At 31.0% G+C, this 20,000-nt stretch overlaps 1 protein-coding gene across 4 annotated transcripts in view; it reads right to left on the bottom strand.

The window, feature by feature from the left end:
* Window positions 1-574: 574 nt before the first annotated feature.
* The window catches only part of LOC113377246 (myocyte-specific enhancer factor 2), a 345,797-nt gene continuing 326,371 nt past the window's right edge, over window positions 575-20,000 (bottom strand). For all 4 annotated transcript variants that reach the window (XM_026617494.1, XM_026617493.1, XM_026617496.1 and 1 more), the window contains 7 exons: window positions 19,617-19,820; window positions 17,377-17,535; window positions 10,126-10,273; window positions 7,269-7,489; window positions 5,708-5,913; window positions 4,209-4,429; window positions 575-1,060 (listed from right to left, as the gene is read on the bottom strand). In XM_026617494.1, the coding sequence (XP_026473279.1) occupies window positions 936-1,060; window positions 4,209-4,429; window positions 5,708-5,913; window positions 7,269-7,489; window positions 10,126-10,273; window positions 17,377-17,535; window positions 19,617-19,820 (1,284 nt within the window). In that variant the 3' untranslated portion in view covers window positions 575-935. The remainder of the gene's footprint in view (window positions 1,061-4,208; window positions 4,430-5,707; window positions 5,914-7,268; window positions 7,490-10,125; window positions 10,274-17,376; window positions 17,536-19,616; window positions 19,821-20,000) is intronic.

The following is a 20,000-nucleotide window of genomic DNA, read 5'->3' as shown; positions in this document are numbered from 1 at the left end:
AACGAAGTTCTCAGCTTCTGTGAGAATTACTTCGAAGCATGAAATACGTCCGAATCTAGGGAAATCAGTAAAATCACCCATCACATACTTAAACGACTACTATAGTAATAAAATTTTGATATAAATATGAAACGCTATTTTTCATTCATTTGATAAATAAACATTGTATTTAAAATATTTTATATGCTTTGCATATTGTATATATATAGTAATTATTATAAAAGTGACAATATAAATAGGGTATTAAAACGAATACCACTTTTTTTAAACAGGTTCTTATCCAAGTTAAATTTATCTATAAACATTTCTTATGATACAACTGGGCCATTCAGGACAAGCATTTTATACAAACAATTTTTATCGCAAATATATATATATATATATATATATATATATATATATATACATATATGCGATAAATATATGTATTTAACATTTAAAATAAACGTTCAGCAAAAGTCTAACCACTATGACTAAATAGTAATATTACTTAATGATGTACAGATAATTCTAAAATATATTTACAAATGTACCATGTACGACTTGATGATTATTCGTATAATTCTCTTTGTTGAATAGTTTTCAATAGATTAAATAATTTATCAATATATATATTGCAAGGCTGTGTCGCTGCATTAGAAGTAATTGCACATAGTTTTGAACTACGACGAACGAATTTTGAACGAGCTGACGAACAGACGAACGAACGTTCAAAACTCACGCAAGCAAGAGTCTCACATTCATACTGTCAACCATAGGGCACGTCGTCCGTCCGTCCGAGGTCGAGCGATATATTATATTATAATATTATAATTATATCTGATTTGTGGTTAATCGTTCGTCCCGTCACTCGGCGAAAATGTGAACGAACCTTAACTGTGGTACATGACCGTGTGCTGCATGCCGGTGACTATCGGTCCAGCGTGCGCCGAACGCTATGTGCTCCAACTGTTGTCGTTCAAGCGGCTGCGCTTCATGTGCGGACCGGAGTCGTACTCCGAGCTGGAACTATGACGCATTTCGGCACCAGGCGACGGCACGTTCGTCGGCGTCACCGTTCCTGACGGACAAAACATTTATCAATTCTTATATTATCTCTAATATAGGGACCGATTCTGCCGCATAACAGACCAATGTTGTGGCAAAGCCATGCTACGCTCCAATTTCCATACATTATGCTACTTAATCATACTGAATACTGTCAAAATGTTATGTATTTGTTGCGCATTCAGGCGTTTTGCACATAAACTGCAACGCCACTCGTATGTTAAGAACCTGAGTCAGAAAGACTCTGTTTTCTAACATCGTTTTTTGATATTTAAGCGGTTTCTAGGTTATGTTTTCTATTTGACAACCTGAGAAATTCGCCTGACTGCAGAGCAACCACATGGCTTTTGTTAATATTTTGAACAAATTTGTATGGAAAGTTCTTCATAACATAGCCTTGCCATAACATTGATCTGTTATGAGGCAGAATCGGTCCCATAATATCCAATCGAATATTATTTCACAATGATGAAATAAGTGGGATTTACGATTCTGCCGACAAGGCTATGTTACGTTCTAGTTTTCATACAAAATGATACTAAATACTGTCAGACTGCCATGTATTTCCTATGCGATCAAGTGTTTTACACATAAAATGCAACTTCACTCGTATGCTATCAAGCCATATCCCAAAGATCCAGTTATCATAACCTAGTTTTTTGACATTTGTGAGTTTTCTAGGTTGGGTTTTCTATGTTAGGCCTGACAAAGGATTTTGACAGTTTTCAGTACCACTTTACATAGGCTATGCTAGCCTTCTATAACATTGATCTATTTTACGGCAGAATAGGTCGCAAGATATAGCCGCACAATATTGCTAATATCAATTTTCACTTTAACACTTAAAGAACGGGCCCTGAATATTTATGTTTTTCTATACCGACCTCCTAAGACGCGTAGATCTACGAATTTGCATTTTACTTCAACTATTATATATAGTAGGAAAGACGAGGCACGGTTTTGGCAGGGTACGGTAGTGATTTAATTTAACTCAATTATACTGATTTTGACGTAGGACCCAAAAGGAGAAAAATGAATTATGTTTGTTTAAACATGTTCCCATTCTTGCATTCAGTCTGCGCCCTACATTAGGAAGATCTGTAGACCGCATTACTCTTAAAGAGTCAAAGAAGTTTCTTTGTTCGATTTCGTTCAATAATAACTATTTCTTGTATACAGATAGACCACTTTGTTTGTTATTTTGCTGTAAGTTGAACATTAGTAGCTAATTACCAGCAATTAGTTTTGTTTTATATGACATGTATATGTTGTGACATGCATTTCTTTCTAGGTAAAACTTAAACAGATAAAAAAATCTAACTTAACTAACATAAGACAAAATACGAAAGAGAAAGATGAAGGAAAATTCAATACAAGAAAACAAAAGATTTCACAAAGATTTCCCATTTAAAAAAAATATTTTTTCTTATATGTTGTTATATTCATAAGCTTTTTTCAAATAATTATGTTGTGTTGTGTTACATTCTTCTGATAATAAAATTCGTTATAAACCATTTTGGGGTTTATAGCTATTCTTTTTAACTTATTTTTATGCCGACCACAACCGTCTCTCGGGTGTGGACGGTTGTGACACTCTAATCCATAGTATTTAAGGACAATATTTCAGTATTTCTACGTAGACAAATATTCAAACTTCCATTTATTTTCTTTTCTTCCAGCAAACTGGTATATTAATAAAATTATGGCTGATCAAAAAAAGTGGCACAACCGTACCCAGTCTCCCATACTATCTGTTTGTTGTTATTAATATGTTAATCGCCACGATGAAATTAATAAAATTTTCACATGGACTATGATAACTTTATTAGATAATTTAGTTAAAAATGTATCAAGAAAAAAAAATTCCCCAAAATTCCTTGAAAAGCACTATTTTTTATTTCACAGATATATGTTTGACATGGCCCTATATTAAAACTTTTTTTCTCGACAAGTCGTGTCAGTGTTTTATGTTTGAAGCATTTTTTGAATAAAATTTTCAGGTTTTGTTCCCGATAGGCCAAACATACTCTAATTGTATCGTTCGCGTCAGACATCTGTGATTGACGTGGTGTTCTACCAAATCGCGTATGTTAGACATATATGTATGACTTGGGCCATGTAGATTTTCTTAATGTTAGATGCATATGACTGACAAGGCGATTAACGTGTTAAAATGAATATAATTGATTAAATACAAAGGTTCTGGGCGTGTTTCCATACAGAATTGGCCCCACCCTGGTATTTAAATGATTTTGATGCCACTTTATAGGTATTTTCGAGAAAACTCAAAATACCAAATTTCAAATTCGTAGCCCATCATTTGGCCAAAATATCAGTGAAAGCATGTGAAAGTGGTCCCTTTTTTCAAACTCACTTTTCATCGGAAATATAAGAGATATCAAAAAAATGTTAACGTCATTCTATTCATACTGATCTTGTCTATGTTGTTCATAACAAATAATGTGAAAAAATTATTTGTTAGTACGCGAAAAGGTGAAAATGATTTTTCATATTCCATTTTCTACTAGTGCGGCTCTTTGGACTACTTTTAAATTAGCACCATTCGAAAGCCTGTACATTTTTCTTTTGTTGTTCAAAAATTCATTTAAATGCAGGAGGAACTTCGTGGTGGAAAGTTGGAAAAACTTAAGCTAGTACACGCGCTGCCGGTACAAGAACACCCATATAAAATCGCTTTGCAAGAGTGACGAGCAAGCATAAGGCTCGTTGTTATCGCGCGTTTCGACCAATTCTGTATATATAAAAACATTTATTAAAAACCAAAATTCATTTATATCTTGTATATAAGTATATTCATTAGTCATAATAAAAAATCCAACGCGCCGAATAAAAACAACAATTATTATTGATTATTTTCATTCGCTGTATAAGCTTGTGACTAATATATTTCAATGCATGAAAACTTAAGATTTCAATATTTTTTTATATATTTACGTTGGCAATAAAAAGTATTTTAATTTTAATTCGCGTTTATTTAATTCCTCTGAAAAATGCTCGGAAACTAGGTTCTCAACAAAAGAGATTCGATCCGTCCGTTAAGTGTTGGAAGTGCAATACAATAATTGGTGCGTGGCATTTTTCGTACGATAGACAATTTTGAACTCTTTTTGTAAAAATAAAAACAAAAATTGTTTTCTCACCTGGCGTCGGCGTGAGATGTCCAGCAGAGTTAGGCCTGTGCTGTGGCGCCAGATTATGTCCGATAGTGTGTCCTGATAGCGTGTGCGTCACCGTTATAGGATGATGGCCATGGTGCGAAGTCTCTCGAGAAGGTGAGATCGGTTCCGATTTGATTTTCACTGGACCAGGAGAAGTGGACGGCGGGGGCGTACTATTCGATACTGCCAAGTGAGGAAGGCCGCTAATTGCGATAAAAAAATACATTTTGTTAAAACAAACTTAGAAATAATAAATGTCAAATAGACATTGGTAAATTAAAATTTATTAAAAAATATATAGAATATATATAATGTTATAGAGTCTTCATAAATAAAACTATAAAATTAGTTGAATAGTCATCTCATAAGGTTCCAGTAAACACCGTGTGATGTGAGCGTCGGCAGCAACCTGAAATCCACAAGCATTCCTTCAGCGCTGTGACACCCATGTATAATCAATGTGGACTTCAGATTGCTACCGCCGCCCGGTTTTTACTGGGGTATTATATAGTCATCAATACTTCATAGCAGAAGATTTACTTAAACAGATAGAATTCGTGATTTGTAAGTATTTATAGATGAAAATCTAGCATTCGATGTTCATTTGAAGAATATTGTGGCTTAAGGCAAATAGGATACTCGGTGGTCTGCTTAGGAACAGTGTTAGTGATTTACAAAACAATGCTACTCTAAGTGTACTCTTTGATACCTTCGTTAGACCAACATTAGAGTATGAGTGTATTATTTGGAATACGATATATCAATGTCATATTGTTAGAATTGAATCTGTCCAGAAAAATTTGTCAATAACGTCAGATTTCGAAACTATGAAAATCATTTTCTGCTGAGCCTTTTCCAAACATACAGATATCTTGACACTACTCCACTCAATGCTAATAGAAAATATCTTGTCATCTGCTATGAAGCAAGGATTGTCAAAGGTATTTTAGATGCTCCACAACTTTTAGAACGTTTCAACTTATTGCTCCAAATGTTAAATTACGAAATAATAGGACCGTGGATATACCTATAGTTAAATCTAAGATTGTTTCGCGCGCTTCAATGTTCAGAATGAATTTGTTTTTGAGATTGATATTATATATTTGGACTGTCTGTGAGCAATATGAAAAATAAAACCAAAAAAATTTCCTCAAATGACTTTATAAATAGTGATAGGTATTTTATATTTACGGTTGAATATTTGCAGTTTCTATTTAGTTTAAATGTTATGTGTATATCAAAAGCTGTTTATGAACTCTAACACACTCTAAATTTTCTCATCTATTATCTTTAGTTTATAATTTGCGCACTATAAAATGTAATTCCATTTTCATTGTAGTATTGCCATGGGCGTTAAATACTTAAATAAATCATTAGGCTCCTACAAGATACAAATATTTTCCTATCGATCACAGCCAAATTTAATAAAAAATATATCATTTACGATAATATAAAAAACCTAGTATGTCGTGAGTACCGACCTAGTGTGTTGTAAGCTCGTTTGTAATTGGTGCGAATTCCATCCAAGTCCAAGTCCCATGTCGTTGCCCATTGAGAAGTCCTGTGCGCCGAAAGAAGCCAAACTAGTATAACCGCCAGCGAGACTAGACGGTATGCTCGGAGTCTGCAACGCCACTACGGGGGTGTTCAGTGATGATTGAGCCGCGCGATTGTGCTGCAACAACAACTACGTTCAGTTAGATATGCACATAATGAATTTTTGTTACGTTAAAATGAATCTAAAATGTGACATCAAAATAAGACAATGCATTCGAAACGCTATGGAAAGTAGCATTAAATGTGATCTGAAAAATAAACATCATCCTGACATTGTATCATCCTGATTGCATCACACTCTTCATTCATTTAAGCGCCTTTTTTAGACTAACAAGGAGAACCCGCGCCTAGCTCATCTCGGATTTTGATGCACCTTGGCATAATGGTAGATTGTATGCTGATATTATTACATATTAAAAACAAACTACTGTACTGGTTCTTTCTCCTACGTCATTAGTAAGAAGAGATTTTTTTAAAAATGTAAATCAATTATGTTTCTCGAAAACCGTCGCTAGTGCGAAAGGTTTATGTAAAACTGCCGCATTTTTTAGATTTACTCACTGCAATTTACATTTATGTTTTTCTTGTTTTTGCAAGTATCATCCCGTCAATTGTAAACCTTAAATTAAATTTTATATGCAAATAAATTATATTTTTTATCCTTATTATTGCTGTTTTTAATACGAAATTACATATAATGTTTTAGGTATCAAATCTGGTTTATTATTATTTTCTGATACGAGAATGCATTGCAAACTATCTATGCTGTGCGCTTTTGAAATGTAAATTTTAATTAATTCTTATAATTAAAGCATTCTTCATAGGCCTCTAATATTTTACCACAGTCAGTTTAGGCATAAAATGCACCATTATGCCAAGTTTCATCAAAATTCTAGATGCAGGTTTTCGTTATAAAAGAAATATACTATGTAAGCGGACATTATTTATCGCTAGTCTTTACTTGTAATTTAACTCTCTATAGGCGGAAATTTTATTTTATTTTCAAAAAAATGAGAGGAACAAAAAATCAGTAATTATAAGCTTATATTATATGCAAATGAAAAGCAAAAACATATGTTTAAACAATTTTTGTGCTACAATTAATGAATTAAGTGGCTTTCAAGCCATAGCGGACTAATGTTCAAACTTCTGTGTATGAAAATGTTATTTCAGGTTTTCAAACAAAAATTATATCCACACTCTTGTACAAACATCAAAAAAACATGTTAAATATACATAGTACAACATTGTTGATAAGTAATGTAATATAATTTGGATATTAAATATATGTACAATTCCATTATTCTAACATATCTTTACCCTGTATTTATGCATCTTAACTTAAATACCATCTGGTTAAATCCTCTTGATGAACTAATCAAAATTTATTTAATAGCAGAAATTAAAAGCTTTATGGAAATAGATTTTGAAACTAAACTTATTCTCTATTGATTTAGTCTATGTGATTTTGACGATTGAACTTACTTCACTATAAGTCATTTCGTCAGCATGAGTCGTCATCGGTGTGGGTATGGCCAGCCTGAGGTTCTTAGGACCAGACGGACCCGGCGAGTGTTGCTTAGCTGCGTGGCCGTGAGTCTTCAGAACCATGTTGGGACTTGGCCCAGGGGACGGAGAACCTCCCAGAGGGGACACAGAGTGCGGGTAACCATTTGTCATTTCCAGCATACCACCGGGTGGGTAAACTGGGTAAAAAATTACATGAATATTTATAATTGTATTATAATATTGATAGTATTAGGTAGTAATAAGTAATTTAAATTTATGTACATATTCATTTATTGATTGCAGAAAAGATCGTGATAATATTATAATATAAAGCACAAATTAATCTTAATGGTTTTCTTAGAAATATTTTATTTCAATTTAAGTATTTCTAGATAATAATAATAAGCTCATAATTTGAAATGTATGACTTCTTAAAAGCTTAAAAAAAGTTTTTTGATAATAGATTATAATAATAATAAAATCACATATACAAATAATATAAAATTAGTAGAACAAATTCAAGTTCAAATTCATCTAACATATCAAGAAAATAACACATTTGATACAAAACATTGATGCATACTTTTTTATATGAATAAAATCATAATCATATAATAATATATATATATATATATATATATATATATATATATATATATATTTATAATATAATCTAATATATATTTTACATGATAGGTGCGATCAGACAAAACCGCGTAAAAAGGACTATGTTAAAATAGGAGAGCTAGAGGCTATCTATAACAGAGGTAACAAGTAACAGGTGTTTTTCAATATCATCTTAAATTAGTGATGGGCGTTGAATCAACGAACGGTTATTTTCAACCGTTTCTTCATCGTTAACTAACTAACCGTTTCGTCGCAACGAAATAACTAGTTGAAAATCAACTGGTTTCGAAGCAGTTGAAAACATGGCGGCCAGTTAGTTTTTTCAACGATATAGGAATTCGTTCGTTGTCGAAAACGAACGTAGGCAGGTACCTGCGTCGGAAAGGATCAACTAATACTATGAAAATCGCTTATTGTTAGGCTACTGCTTTTATAATATTGCAAATGTACATGTACAAGTACATCTTAAAAGAAACTTGCAACACGCGCCAAATCGTTTAATTTTAGAAAATCAGTTACATTTATTATAGTTTTCAATGGTTAATATTTTTCATAAAAATCTCATAGCATTTGTCTTGTAATGATTTTTTTAAACTAAACCTGAAAATTGATTTTTTATTTTTCATAACATTTTATATAACTATACATTTTTATATTGCTATTTTTATATAACATGTAAATTCGATGTTTTAGTATATGGCTTTGCTGTAATGAAAATATTTAAGTTTTTTAAATTAAACCTTTATTTATTATATATATATGTATATATATATATATATATATCTGTGTGTGTGTGTGTGTGTGTGTGTAATAAATGTGACAATTCACATTTATTTCTTTTTATTCATCAAATCCAACGTCAACTTGACTTTTATAAGAACAAACTTCATATTACCAACTTTCAATGAAACAGTTATTTCAACTATCAGTTTCTTAACGTTGCCAGCGTTGAATCGTTAAAAATAACTATAGTTGAAAAATAACTAGTTATTTAACTAGTTGACGAAACCCCGATAACCGTTTCGTTTCGTTGACGGCAAAACCGTCAACGACCCACCTCTATCTTAAATGCTATTGAAATATTTTTTTGTCTCGATTGGGCATGGAAATCGTCCTGTATAATATTGTCATAGCTATTGTCTCGCAATAAACAGAACTGTGCAGGTCCGTCATTTTTTACAGGCAATATAATATTGATCTATCACAAAATTTTTATTTGCATTATTATTATAGAAGAATTTTGAATTTTATATTTTTCATCTCGTTTTAATTTTATCAGTCTTTGATAATCTGTAACAATTTTTGTGATTGCTAAATTGTATAAATAGTTATCTTGATTAATGTATAAACATCACTCCTGAGGTTAGTTGAAACAAAACTTTGGGGCTAGTTGTAAAATTATATACAGATTCAAGTGAAGAAGATTGAGTGGAATAGTTAGAAAGATGTGAGCAAATTGTGTTACAGGAGACAGTATATCTTTTATTTTTATTATGATATTAATTGTAGTTTACGTTGATTTATGATAAAAACTAATATTACAAGAGACGTTATATATTTTATTTGTAGAAATTATAGTTTGCGTTGAAGTGTGAGCAAAATTGCTTAGAAACAATTCAATTTTCTAAAAAATATGCAGAGAATGAATTATCAAAAGCATTGTAGTTTTTTTGTCGGTGTTACTACTTGCTACGGTAGATATTACAACTAACCCCGAATACGAGGTAAGTTGTAACACCGCATATATTCTAGATTGTAAAATAATGAACAACATTTGTGGACATATTTTTACTTGAATCGGTAGAGGAATAGTTACAGCAACTATCCATCTTTATTTCGTAGAAATATAATCAGTGGATCTCAGGATATGCAGGGTACGCCATCAATATGTGAACAATGGAAAGAACGAAGTTTTGTTTCCGCAATGAAGGGGGTCGTTTGATCGACGTTGTTTTTTAAACCTAGTCGGAAAAATTTGTAGGGCTTTAAATTTGATAATAAAAAAAAAGTTTATAAAAATTAATTGAAAATTGTTCAAGCTATTCAACATTTCCATTGACCACATCTAAATAACGCTGTAACCTGTAATAATTTGAAAAAAAAATACAACAAGCCCCTAGCTCCTCTACACAGCAAAAAAACAATAACTAAAATAAAAAGTACATATTTGTGTCGTTATTAAAAATTTTCATTAACTACTACTCACCAGAGTCAGTTTCGGATGAAGAAGGTCGTGGGCTGATACTAGTGTGTGCCATTTGAGGACTCGCCTGCAAGAGAGATCCATCGCCATAGCCTCCGGCTACAGGCATCGTTACTGGTAAAGAATAATTTCCAGCTCCAACACCGACTTGCTATTTATTAGAAAAAATAATATAATAACACCATAAATGTTATTGACTAGCTAAGAAAACTTTCGTACTATTGATGAAAATAATTGAGAACCATTGAGTGGATGAGATGACACTGGGGTCATCAAATTAGTTGTAAGACTTAAATAAATTACCAGGTGAAAATATTTGTTAAAGTCCATCATGTATAAAAAATAACATAAAATTCGATTCAATTTAAAATTTAATTTTATAATTCATTGTGTCAGAAGCAAATAAAATTAATAATATCCATAAAATTATGTACTTATTCCACGCCTAAATGTTGATTAAAAATACATAATTTTCATTTCATTTTCACACTCAATAAATAAAAATAATTTCATTATTGGAATAAATATTTTAGAAATGTTACTATACTTGATTAATATATTTTTAATAAATCTACAAATATTATTGTGGAAAATTTAATCAATTACAAAAGTTCTGAACATGACAAAGAAATTTTCCACTGTATCGGTTTCAAGAAAGGTAAAAAGGACAATAGGCGTTCGTCTCGTGCCTCAAATTTCACAAGAACGTCTTTTCAATACATTTCTAATATTAAATCGAAATAAAAGGGCAAGCTGCAGAAGAGAGCTGAGATACTTTAATAAATGATAAAAAAAAAAATAAAATAATAGCTTTGAGCACAATAAATTGGAGACGTTGTAAGTTTCGATTTCAATACAAATATATAGATGCATATAAATATACAAGCAGCTTATAAAAGGAATACCTTAATAAACGCTATGAAAGAAAAATGAAGCCTTACAGTAATAAATCTATATTTGCCAAGTTATTAATTTAATAGTTTATATGAAATATAATAAAAGTGAAAAAATTACTGCAATAGCTATAACCCAAATCTTATGAAGATTTTAAAGTCTTATCAAATATCAATAATGAAACCAATGCTCTAATTCATACCTCACTCTCACTCAAATGTAATTTTAATACTCTCAATTTCCACAATTAAACATGTTTTTTACCATAAATTTTAACAATTTTTGAATTCCATGGGAAAATTATATAGAAAAATATGTTAAATCCATAGATTGTATAATTATTCTTATAATCATATTATTTATTTTATTCATTCATTATTTACTTTTTATTTTATTTTCACCCTACGTTTTTTAATGTTTGACTTTTAAGGCAATGCATTATTTTTATCATCACAGTTTAACTGTTTAGAGCTATTTTTGTTCATGTCAAAAAATTTTCAGTTTATTTTCTTATTTCATTATTATTCATTATTTATTGTGTAAAGTGGTTGAGTCTCTAAAAGTAGACAATTATATATTATCAAATTTACTTCATTTATATAAATAAAAATAAAAGCAGAAGCAACAGAAAGCTAAATAAGTAGTAAATACATACTATTACAGCTTTCGTTCTCGTATCTATGATATCGCAAAATTAACTGATAAATGCAAACGAAATGTTTTGATAACGACTATCAAGCTATTGTGTATTAAAATAAATAAGGTTGCCAAATTAACTAATATTGCAAAATGCATATTTTTACCTAACATTACTTTTCTCAAAAAGTGCATTTGATTAATTGAATAATTGAAGAATTGTTTCTTCACAACTGTTGAGTTGTTCTCCGCATAATTATCCTATTCCTAAATTTAATTATCTCTTAAATGCGCCTATTATACTTATGCTCTCTAACTATAACTGAATCAACAAAGATATAGATAGTTTTTGCAAAATGCAATTTTGCCGTTTCGGAGGTATGGAGCGCAAAGGGTGTAAAAACGGTTATGCAGAGAACGGATCATCCAAATATATTAATTCAAAAAATATTTTGCTTGAGTAGACGGCGTGCAAAAATTTCAAGTTTTCAAAAAAATTCAAATTTTCGAAATTTTTCATAATTTTCAAAAAAAACTAAATTTGAATAAATTTCAAAAAATATCAAAATTAAAAAAAAACTATTTCTTACAAAAATTATATGAAAATATTTAGAAATTTTCAAACATTTCCAAATTTCTTATAAACATACACATAAGTTGTTTATGAAACACTTATAAGTTTACAGTATGTATTTATAATAAATAATCTATTTAAAATTATTCAAAACAATTATTGATTATTTTCATTTCTCGAATGTTTAATTACGGTACAGGAATTGCCAGCAATTTGCCTTAAGGCACGACGCCATGCGCCTTAATATGTTGTATTTTATCTATATTATATATATATGATAATTATATTTTTAAGTCCTCTTGGAGTTATTCAGTGGGCTATGTGTTTAAATAAAATCAAAATAAAAATACTACGACATTATCACTTTATCACTATTTACAAATAGTTGAAAGATGGATCAAAATAAAAGAACAAGCCCTGATTGTAAGATGTGACCAGCTTTCTCACCAACCGAAGAGCGATCGCGCCCACGCCGCCCAGCTTTGAACGATCGAAGGCAAAACATTGGAATAACAAAGATCTGCGCTGTCGAATGAAAACTCGTAAGAAAAGGCTTTCGGTAAACATTCAGCTTTAATGGGCGAATTGACCATGAGCTCCACTTACAAACAAGCATTTTGCACTGGAGAATATCAGTCGTAAGTAATGGAATGGGAATCGAGTTCTCTCTTGTTTTCAGTTGAAAAATTATTTCATCGCGTATTTCATACATATATATGTACTGAGAAAAATGTTTTGAATTTATATAACATTTCGCAAATAAATATTCATAGAAAAACAAATCTGTTATATCAATATTTTCTCTATATTTGACTTGACCAACTTTATATCTCTTTTATCAAATAAGCTACATTACAACAAATAACACGTGTCAAATAGACAACTATCGAACTATGTTCAATAAAATTCTCACTTAATTATTAATTACAAAAATGTGTCTTTATACTGTTTTTCTAAATTCTGTCACCTGCTACCATAGGCTGGGTAAAAAGAGAAAGATCCATAGTTTTAATTATAATTTTAAAGGAATTTTATAAAATAATAGCTACATTATTTAAGCAATGCAAAATATAAACTTTATGGGCACTTTTTTTTACAAAGATAATACTGTATATAACCTTGATCTGGTATTTTGTCAAAAATATTCATCAATAGAGTTGGAATAAATATTAATTTAATTCATCTCTTTTAAAATTGTTTTTTTCTTAACTTTAAACTATCTCATTTACTATTTTCTTATTATTGGTTTATAATAAGGATATTATATGATAATAAGAAATATTATTTTAATTGGTCTTTTTTTCCCCACTCATATGTAAGCTTTTATAGAAGCTACATAATAAAATTTGTTCTATCTAACTTGAGAATAACAATACATCTTATAAATCAAATGGATAACGTATACATAACAATTATATTGAGATCTCATAAACTAAACAACAGTGCTCACAAATACGTTTGTTACAGATTTTGAAACATTGCCGTTTATCTCCTGATAGTGATGTCATAGGAATCAAGGCTGGTTATACATCTTTCACAATCTACTTTTTAATATTGTTGTTGCAAAAATCCTAATATTACTCGTTTTTCAAATAATTATGGTGGACCATTTTACCTGCGGACCTACCCGCCCTGCTGTACCCGAATATATATATATGTACATTCATAATTGATATAAATCCGCAAAAAATATATTTGTATTTTTGTGTTCAAAATTGCTTCTATATCATAAAGTTTGATTCGTCTCATTATAATTTCCATAAGTCTCTTTCTGATGTATTTAATTAACACTGATTTTATTCATGAATAATAATATTAAAAATCTCATTCATTATCCGTCGTGAGTTTATTATTGACGTCTTGCAATTCATTAAATTTCTATCCATAAATGTCGGTTTTAAGTGACATTTATGAAATCGTTATAATCAGAATATTAAATATTCCTGTATAGTCAAGTAGCTGAATACATCAAGTCACTTGGGATCAGAGAACACTCGACTGAAGATTTTATCCTTCAATAAAATTCAAATTGCTTTTATTATTTTGCGGAAATATGAAGTCCGTTACCGGAAACAATGGAGTATGCATTTTCTGATGCATGACTTCCTGAAGTATCAATAAGCTATTGATTGTTTTGTTTGCAAATAGAATTTTCATACGTACGTGCGCTCGATATCAAAATATTTTGGAATGAAAATAGAACAGGCAATCAAAACTTTATGTAAATTTAATATTTATATTAAACTTTTGCCAATTAAAACAAGAACAGTTGTAATGCGCTCCAAAACATAAAATAAAATGTGTTGCCCTTATTTGAAATTAACTGAATAATATAAATCAACTTGCGACGATATTAATATTTACACTACATATAAAAAAGAAACAAAAACTAATATGACTAATTTATTCATTCATATTTTGGTACTCCTTACTGCAAATATAAAGAGATATGCTTTTAAAAATATGGTATTTGTCCTCAACATTTCGGAAATATGATCTTCAGGTTTTGTGAGTCTGATCCCATGGTACAGCTAGGGCGTTAATTAATTATTATTTCACTCATTTTTTCGTTTTCACAGTGTAAAGGCAATCTTCCCATATTTAGCACACATGTCCAACACACAACATTAAAAAACAACTATATTATATATTTTAAAATAACAGAAAAGACTTTATATCGGTAATGCTAATCGACTAGAAATAAACTTGCAAATGAAGTATACCATAAATCCGAAACGTCGAAAATGAAAAAGATCATTTTAAAAGTATATTTACTTTATTCGGATTTATTGTTCTGATTACCACACGGACTATCAACAAACTCAGGTGCATATATATAGATATTTAAGCTTATTTTTACAAAGCCTCATACGGTCCTGTGCTATTTAGGTCGCGTCTAATTGGGTCAGTTTCGGGCATTATATGTGTTGAAGTAGGGGTCGTAAACGCAGTGAGAAAACTTCTTTGACATAATTTTGTTAATAGGTGCTTAAATTTTATTTCTCACAGAAAAAAACATGTAAAATTAAGCAAACTTGTCGAGGCAATTGTGGTTAAGAATCTTCAAAACACTTCAATATAATATGATACAATACAATAAATTTGAAAGCATTTTCTAATATAAGTCAATATTTTCTCGTAATAATTGAATTTCTTGAATAATTGAAGCGAAATAGTTTTCAACTAAAAAGATATATATAGGTACTGTAAGCTAGACATGATTGTACTATAATATAGGTATGTGCTAGACATGATTATACGTATGTTTAAAATAATTTCAGTTGGAAAACTCTAGTTTTAAGGATAATTTAACTTAATAAACGTAGGAGTAACTGCGTACGGTTGTGACAGTCGTATAACAGCTAAACTATACTGATTTTGAGATAGGGTTCACAATGGGGAAAGACGAAGTATGCTTGTTCGAACAAGTTTCCATCAATGCATTGAGTCGGCGCCCTACATTCATATGATCTGTTATACGACCTACTCTTCATACGACCGAATTGCTTTTAAAGAGCCAAAATTAAGCTTCTTTTCGTCGATTTGTTTTATTAAAAAATGTTACTTGTATATCACTTTGTTTGTTATTTTGCTGCAAGTTGAATATTAGCAGTTAATTACCAGCAATTAGTTTTGTCATGTGACATGCATTTTTGTCCTTTTTGTGTGAAACAGTTCTAAAAATCTAACTTAACTAGTAAGACAAAATGCAGAGGAGAAAAAGAATACAAAATTCAAAACAAGAAAACAAAAAAATTACACAAAGATGTCTTGTTTAAAAAATATTATTTGTTATATTGTATTCAAAAGCTTTGTTTGGATGATTAGGGGAAAGTCCCGTAACGCCGGACGGCACCAAGCATCGGACACTCTATTTAACACTTATTATTTAAGCAAGTATAAATCTTTTCATTTCAAAATACAAGTGAAAGGGGCGCGGGGGCACACAGGTACAAGATCACGCGCCAAGCCTCGCCTGAGACGCACACGGCCACGGCGAGAGCAACCCTTTCCTGTTTTAGGCGCAAAATCACGGCGTCATCTAAATATTAATGGAAGTAATTCTAGCATATTTATGCATTTACATTTGAGTGGTATGCAAAGATAAAAGTTGTACTTGCTTGTTATCCGTAAAATGGTAGAATATTATTAGATCTTTAAACCAATTTTAGTAGATGCCATCAAATGAACGAAAATGTCTGTCCCTTAGCACCGGATACTAAGTCGTCCCATAGTGCCGGACAGTAAACATATTGATATTTCTTGTGAAAATATACGTAATTTATTCCAATTATTTAATTTTGTTCTGTATGAGTGCTAATGATCACTATATACCCCCATTTTTCGTATTTCCTAGTCGAAAAATGATGATGCTTATGGTGAATGCACCAGCTGAAAGCATCGGTGTGGCCCAGCCAAAAGGCGGGATGAATAGTGACTTTTTTTTTGCAATATCTAAGAATATTCGTCAAAGACACATATGCAGACATTACAGAGTATGGAGATGGCTACATATGTGATCAATGCAGGTTATTTTGAAATGTCCGGTACTAGGAGCCACTGTTTAAAATCATATTTTTTGATACCAAAGTTTGATTAATAGTATTAATTATTTTTTTAGCAAATATTTCGGTTTTGTTAATTTAGTTTGATTTCTAACTATGTTATCTAACATAAAACATAATTTAATAAACATTTCGTAACATATTTTTTTATTTATTTATAAATAAGCTTAGGTGTCCGCCACTAGGTGACTTCCCCCTATGTTGCGTTGTGCTAAATATTTCTGACAATAAGTGGTTATAAACATTTTTGGTGTTTATAGCTGTGACACTCGTCCTTTCTTGTATGATTTGATTTTATGACTAATATGTTGTATTAAAGGACAGTATTTCAGTACTTTCTCATAGACAAATGTTTAAATGAACATTCAATTAACTTTTCTTCCAGCTAACTGGTAAATTAACAAAATTATCGCTTATCACAGAGTCTCTCCTATATAACACAAGTAAAACAGTGATCGTCAATAGAACATGAGTGATGAATGAATCATTTTAAAAGAGTGCTTCTCAATTTGCAAATAATCATCAATCTTGATAGTTGCAATAGAACAGTTTAAGGTATTTAATATTTATCTTATCATCACTCACCCTCGTTCCGTTCATCTGGTTGCGCTGTATCATCAGTTGGAATTCTTCATCAATTTTGCTATATTTGGCTTCGGTGCGGGGTGTCAGTGTGTAGTCATTGTCGGGTTCCGGGCTGTCCGGGCTCATCACTCCGTTCTTATGCTCCTTCTTATTAAGTGCCTGCAAGTGTCAGTGGACCCAGAGCTCATGGAGGAAAAAAGCCCCGCGAGGGGCAACACGCCGACGAGCGATTACGCTTGGCGCCAAAGGACCAAAACGATTCGATGATAAGTAAAAATAATTCAATTTATATTGGAGGAATAATTTACGAGTACTTTATAACATCTTTACTAGTGCATTTATATCATCTGCTCAAAAATTTCATTTTGAATTTACAATTTTGGTACAGTGATTGTAGTGAATAAACAAATAGTGAATCATTTGCAACCACATTGCGAAATGAGTATCAAAATTAATACGTGGTTTATACTTTTTCTTGAAATGTAGGTAGCAAATAAATCTTATAGCTTTCCTCCAGTTTTTGGTTCAAATAAATCTAATCCAAACTTGATTTAAATATTTGTATACTTACACATAATTCCCTGAGTTTCATTTTGTTTGTAGTATTATATGCTTTACATTTAAATCATTTAATTTCTATTTGTGATTATTTATCGTGAGTGATTCCCAAGTAGTACAATCACAATTTAAATATGATAATATGAATACAATTTCTGTTATAATATTCAAATCAGCACTGAACTGATTTATTTGAACAAAATATCAACGAATCAATTTGGTCCCAAATAAATAATGCAATCCTTAAAACTATAGTAATACCAAAACTTTAAGCAACAAATGTGTGGTACTTAGGACACAGGCAATATGCAAGATTGACAAACCAAAACATTCTAATTTTTTTAATTTTGTCCAATTTATAACAAAAGTTTGGATTTAAAATATCAACACATGTTAGTATAAAATACAAAAAAACTAATAAAACAACAATGTTACTATTGTTAATGTTATATCAATGCTTGCAATGTTATATTAAATTAAATCTAAACCTTATTGCGGATGTTATAATAAATTATTCTGAAATAAAACTTATTTGTTATGATTAATTTAATCTAGTATTAATATATTTATATAACAAATAAAAATTTGAGTACAACTGTAAAATATTTGTTTTTAAAAAAACAAGTTTTCAACTAGCAACATTTAAAAAAAAAAACAAATAAAAAAGTCGACAAATTTGAAAATGTTGGAAGAAGCGCTAAGAGACAATTTATTACATAATATGGTTTTCCGAATTTTGAAATGCTTTTGTGGTACAGATTTATTAGATGATGCAAAATTAGAAATAGATAAGTGAAATTAATATTTTTTCATTGTCAGAATCCGCATAAATTAGAAAAAATAGACCCCTACAATTTAACCCGTTCTCGTTATTTACGCAATCTCATTGCTTAAAATTGAGCACATCTTTTTGGACAATTGGACAAAGGGCAAATATTTGTGCTTCCGAAAAGTTCTGTTGCAAGCCCATTTCGTCGTAAGGGGGGCGTCCATTAATCATGTAATCGATTTTTAAAGAACTTTGAACACCCCCCCCCCTTGGTTATAAGTGGTGATATTTAAAAACACCCCTCCGCTCCCAGTAACATCTCGTTTATTTTTAGTACCTACAAAAACGTTAAATTTAGAAAAGAATCAAGTATTTATTTTTTTTAAATTCAGGTAAATGTATAAATACACGTATAATACTAGAATATCTTACTAGATGTTTCGTGATTTTTTATCAAAACATTTCCTCCCCCCCCCCTTTGAGCCACACGTGATTATTGGACCGTCCAAAAATATTTTTTATTTTATTTATGTCCGACAGATTGTTTTTATCAGTAATGCTGGCTAATGAAAATGAAAATTTGTATGAATGTTCAACAAACGTTGTCAACTCATTTTATTGTTTCAGAAAGACAAAATATTCTTCAAAAACAAAGTAATGAAATGGTCTTCACGTTGGAAATGATGAAAATTATATAATCCAGTAAAGGGATCGTCTCCCAGCGCTCTCTCGTAATAAACCATGCAAACAAAAAGAAAAGCGCGGTAAACAAAACATCCGCAATATGTTATCAATGTATCTCAAGTATTTGGATACATCGATACGCCATGGTAATATATTTTTTGTTTTAATACAACAGTACTGCCATTCGCCATTCGAGTAACGCACACAGATGCCGCCGTACATGTTGTACCTCTATGATGTTTTTGTTCGTCAATGATTCGTGGGGCTCGTTGTATTCGGTATATTTGAGAAGCACTTTGTCCATGTCAGTGCTAGCATACTGGTACAATTTGTTGCTCGAACTGAAGATTATGAGGGCGATCTCGCAGTCGCACAACACGCTCAGCTCGTACGCTTTCTTCATGACGCCGAACTTGCGCTTGTTGAACGTAACCTGCAACGGTAATAGACGATTGTTCGTTAATTAAATTTCGTTATTTATTAAACTAGTGGTGTATGCAGTGTTAATGTCGCGCCAAAACGCTCCGGAACGTCGTTCCAGTACTCTCATTTTGAACAGGAACGCGTTTTGGAACTAAAGATAATTTCTGATAACAAGAATTGGCTGACGTAT

This window comes from Ctenocephalides felis, unplaced genomic scaffold, assembly GCF_003426905.1.
Source record: "Ctenocephalides felis isolate EL2017-DRISC unplaced genomic scaffold, ASM342690v1 CF-g0.4_SCAFFOLD_01886, whole genome shotgun sequence".
Lineage (NCBI taxonomy): Eukaryota > Metazoa > Arthropoda > Insecta > Siphonaptera > Pulicidae > Ctenocephalides > Ctenocephalides felis.
This window is presented reverse-complemented; position numbering and strand designations above follow the sequence as displayed.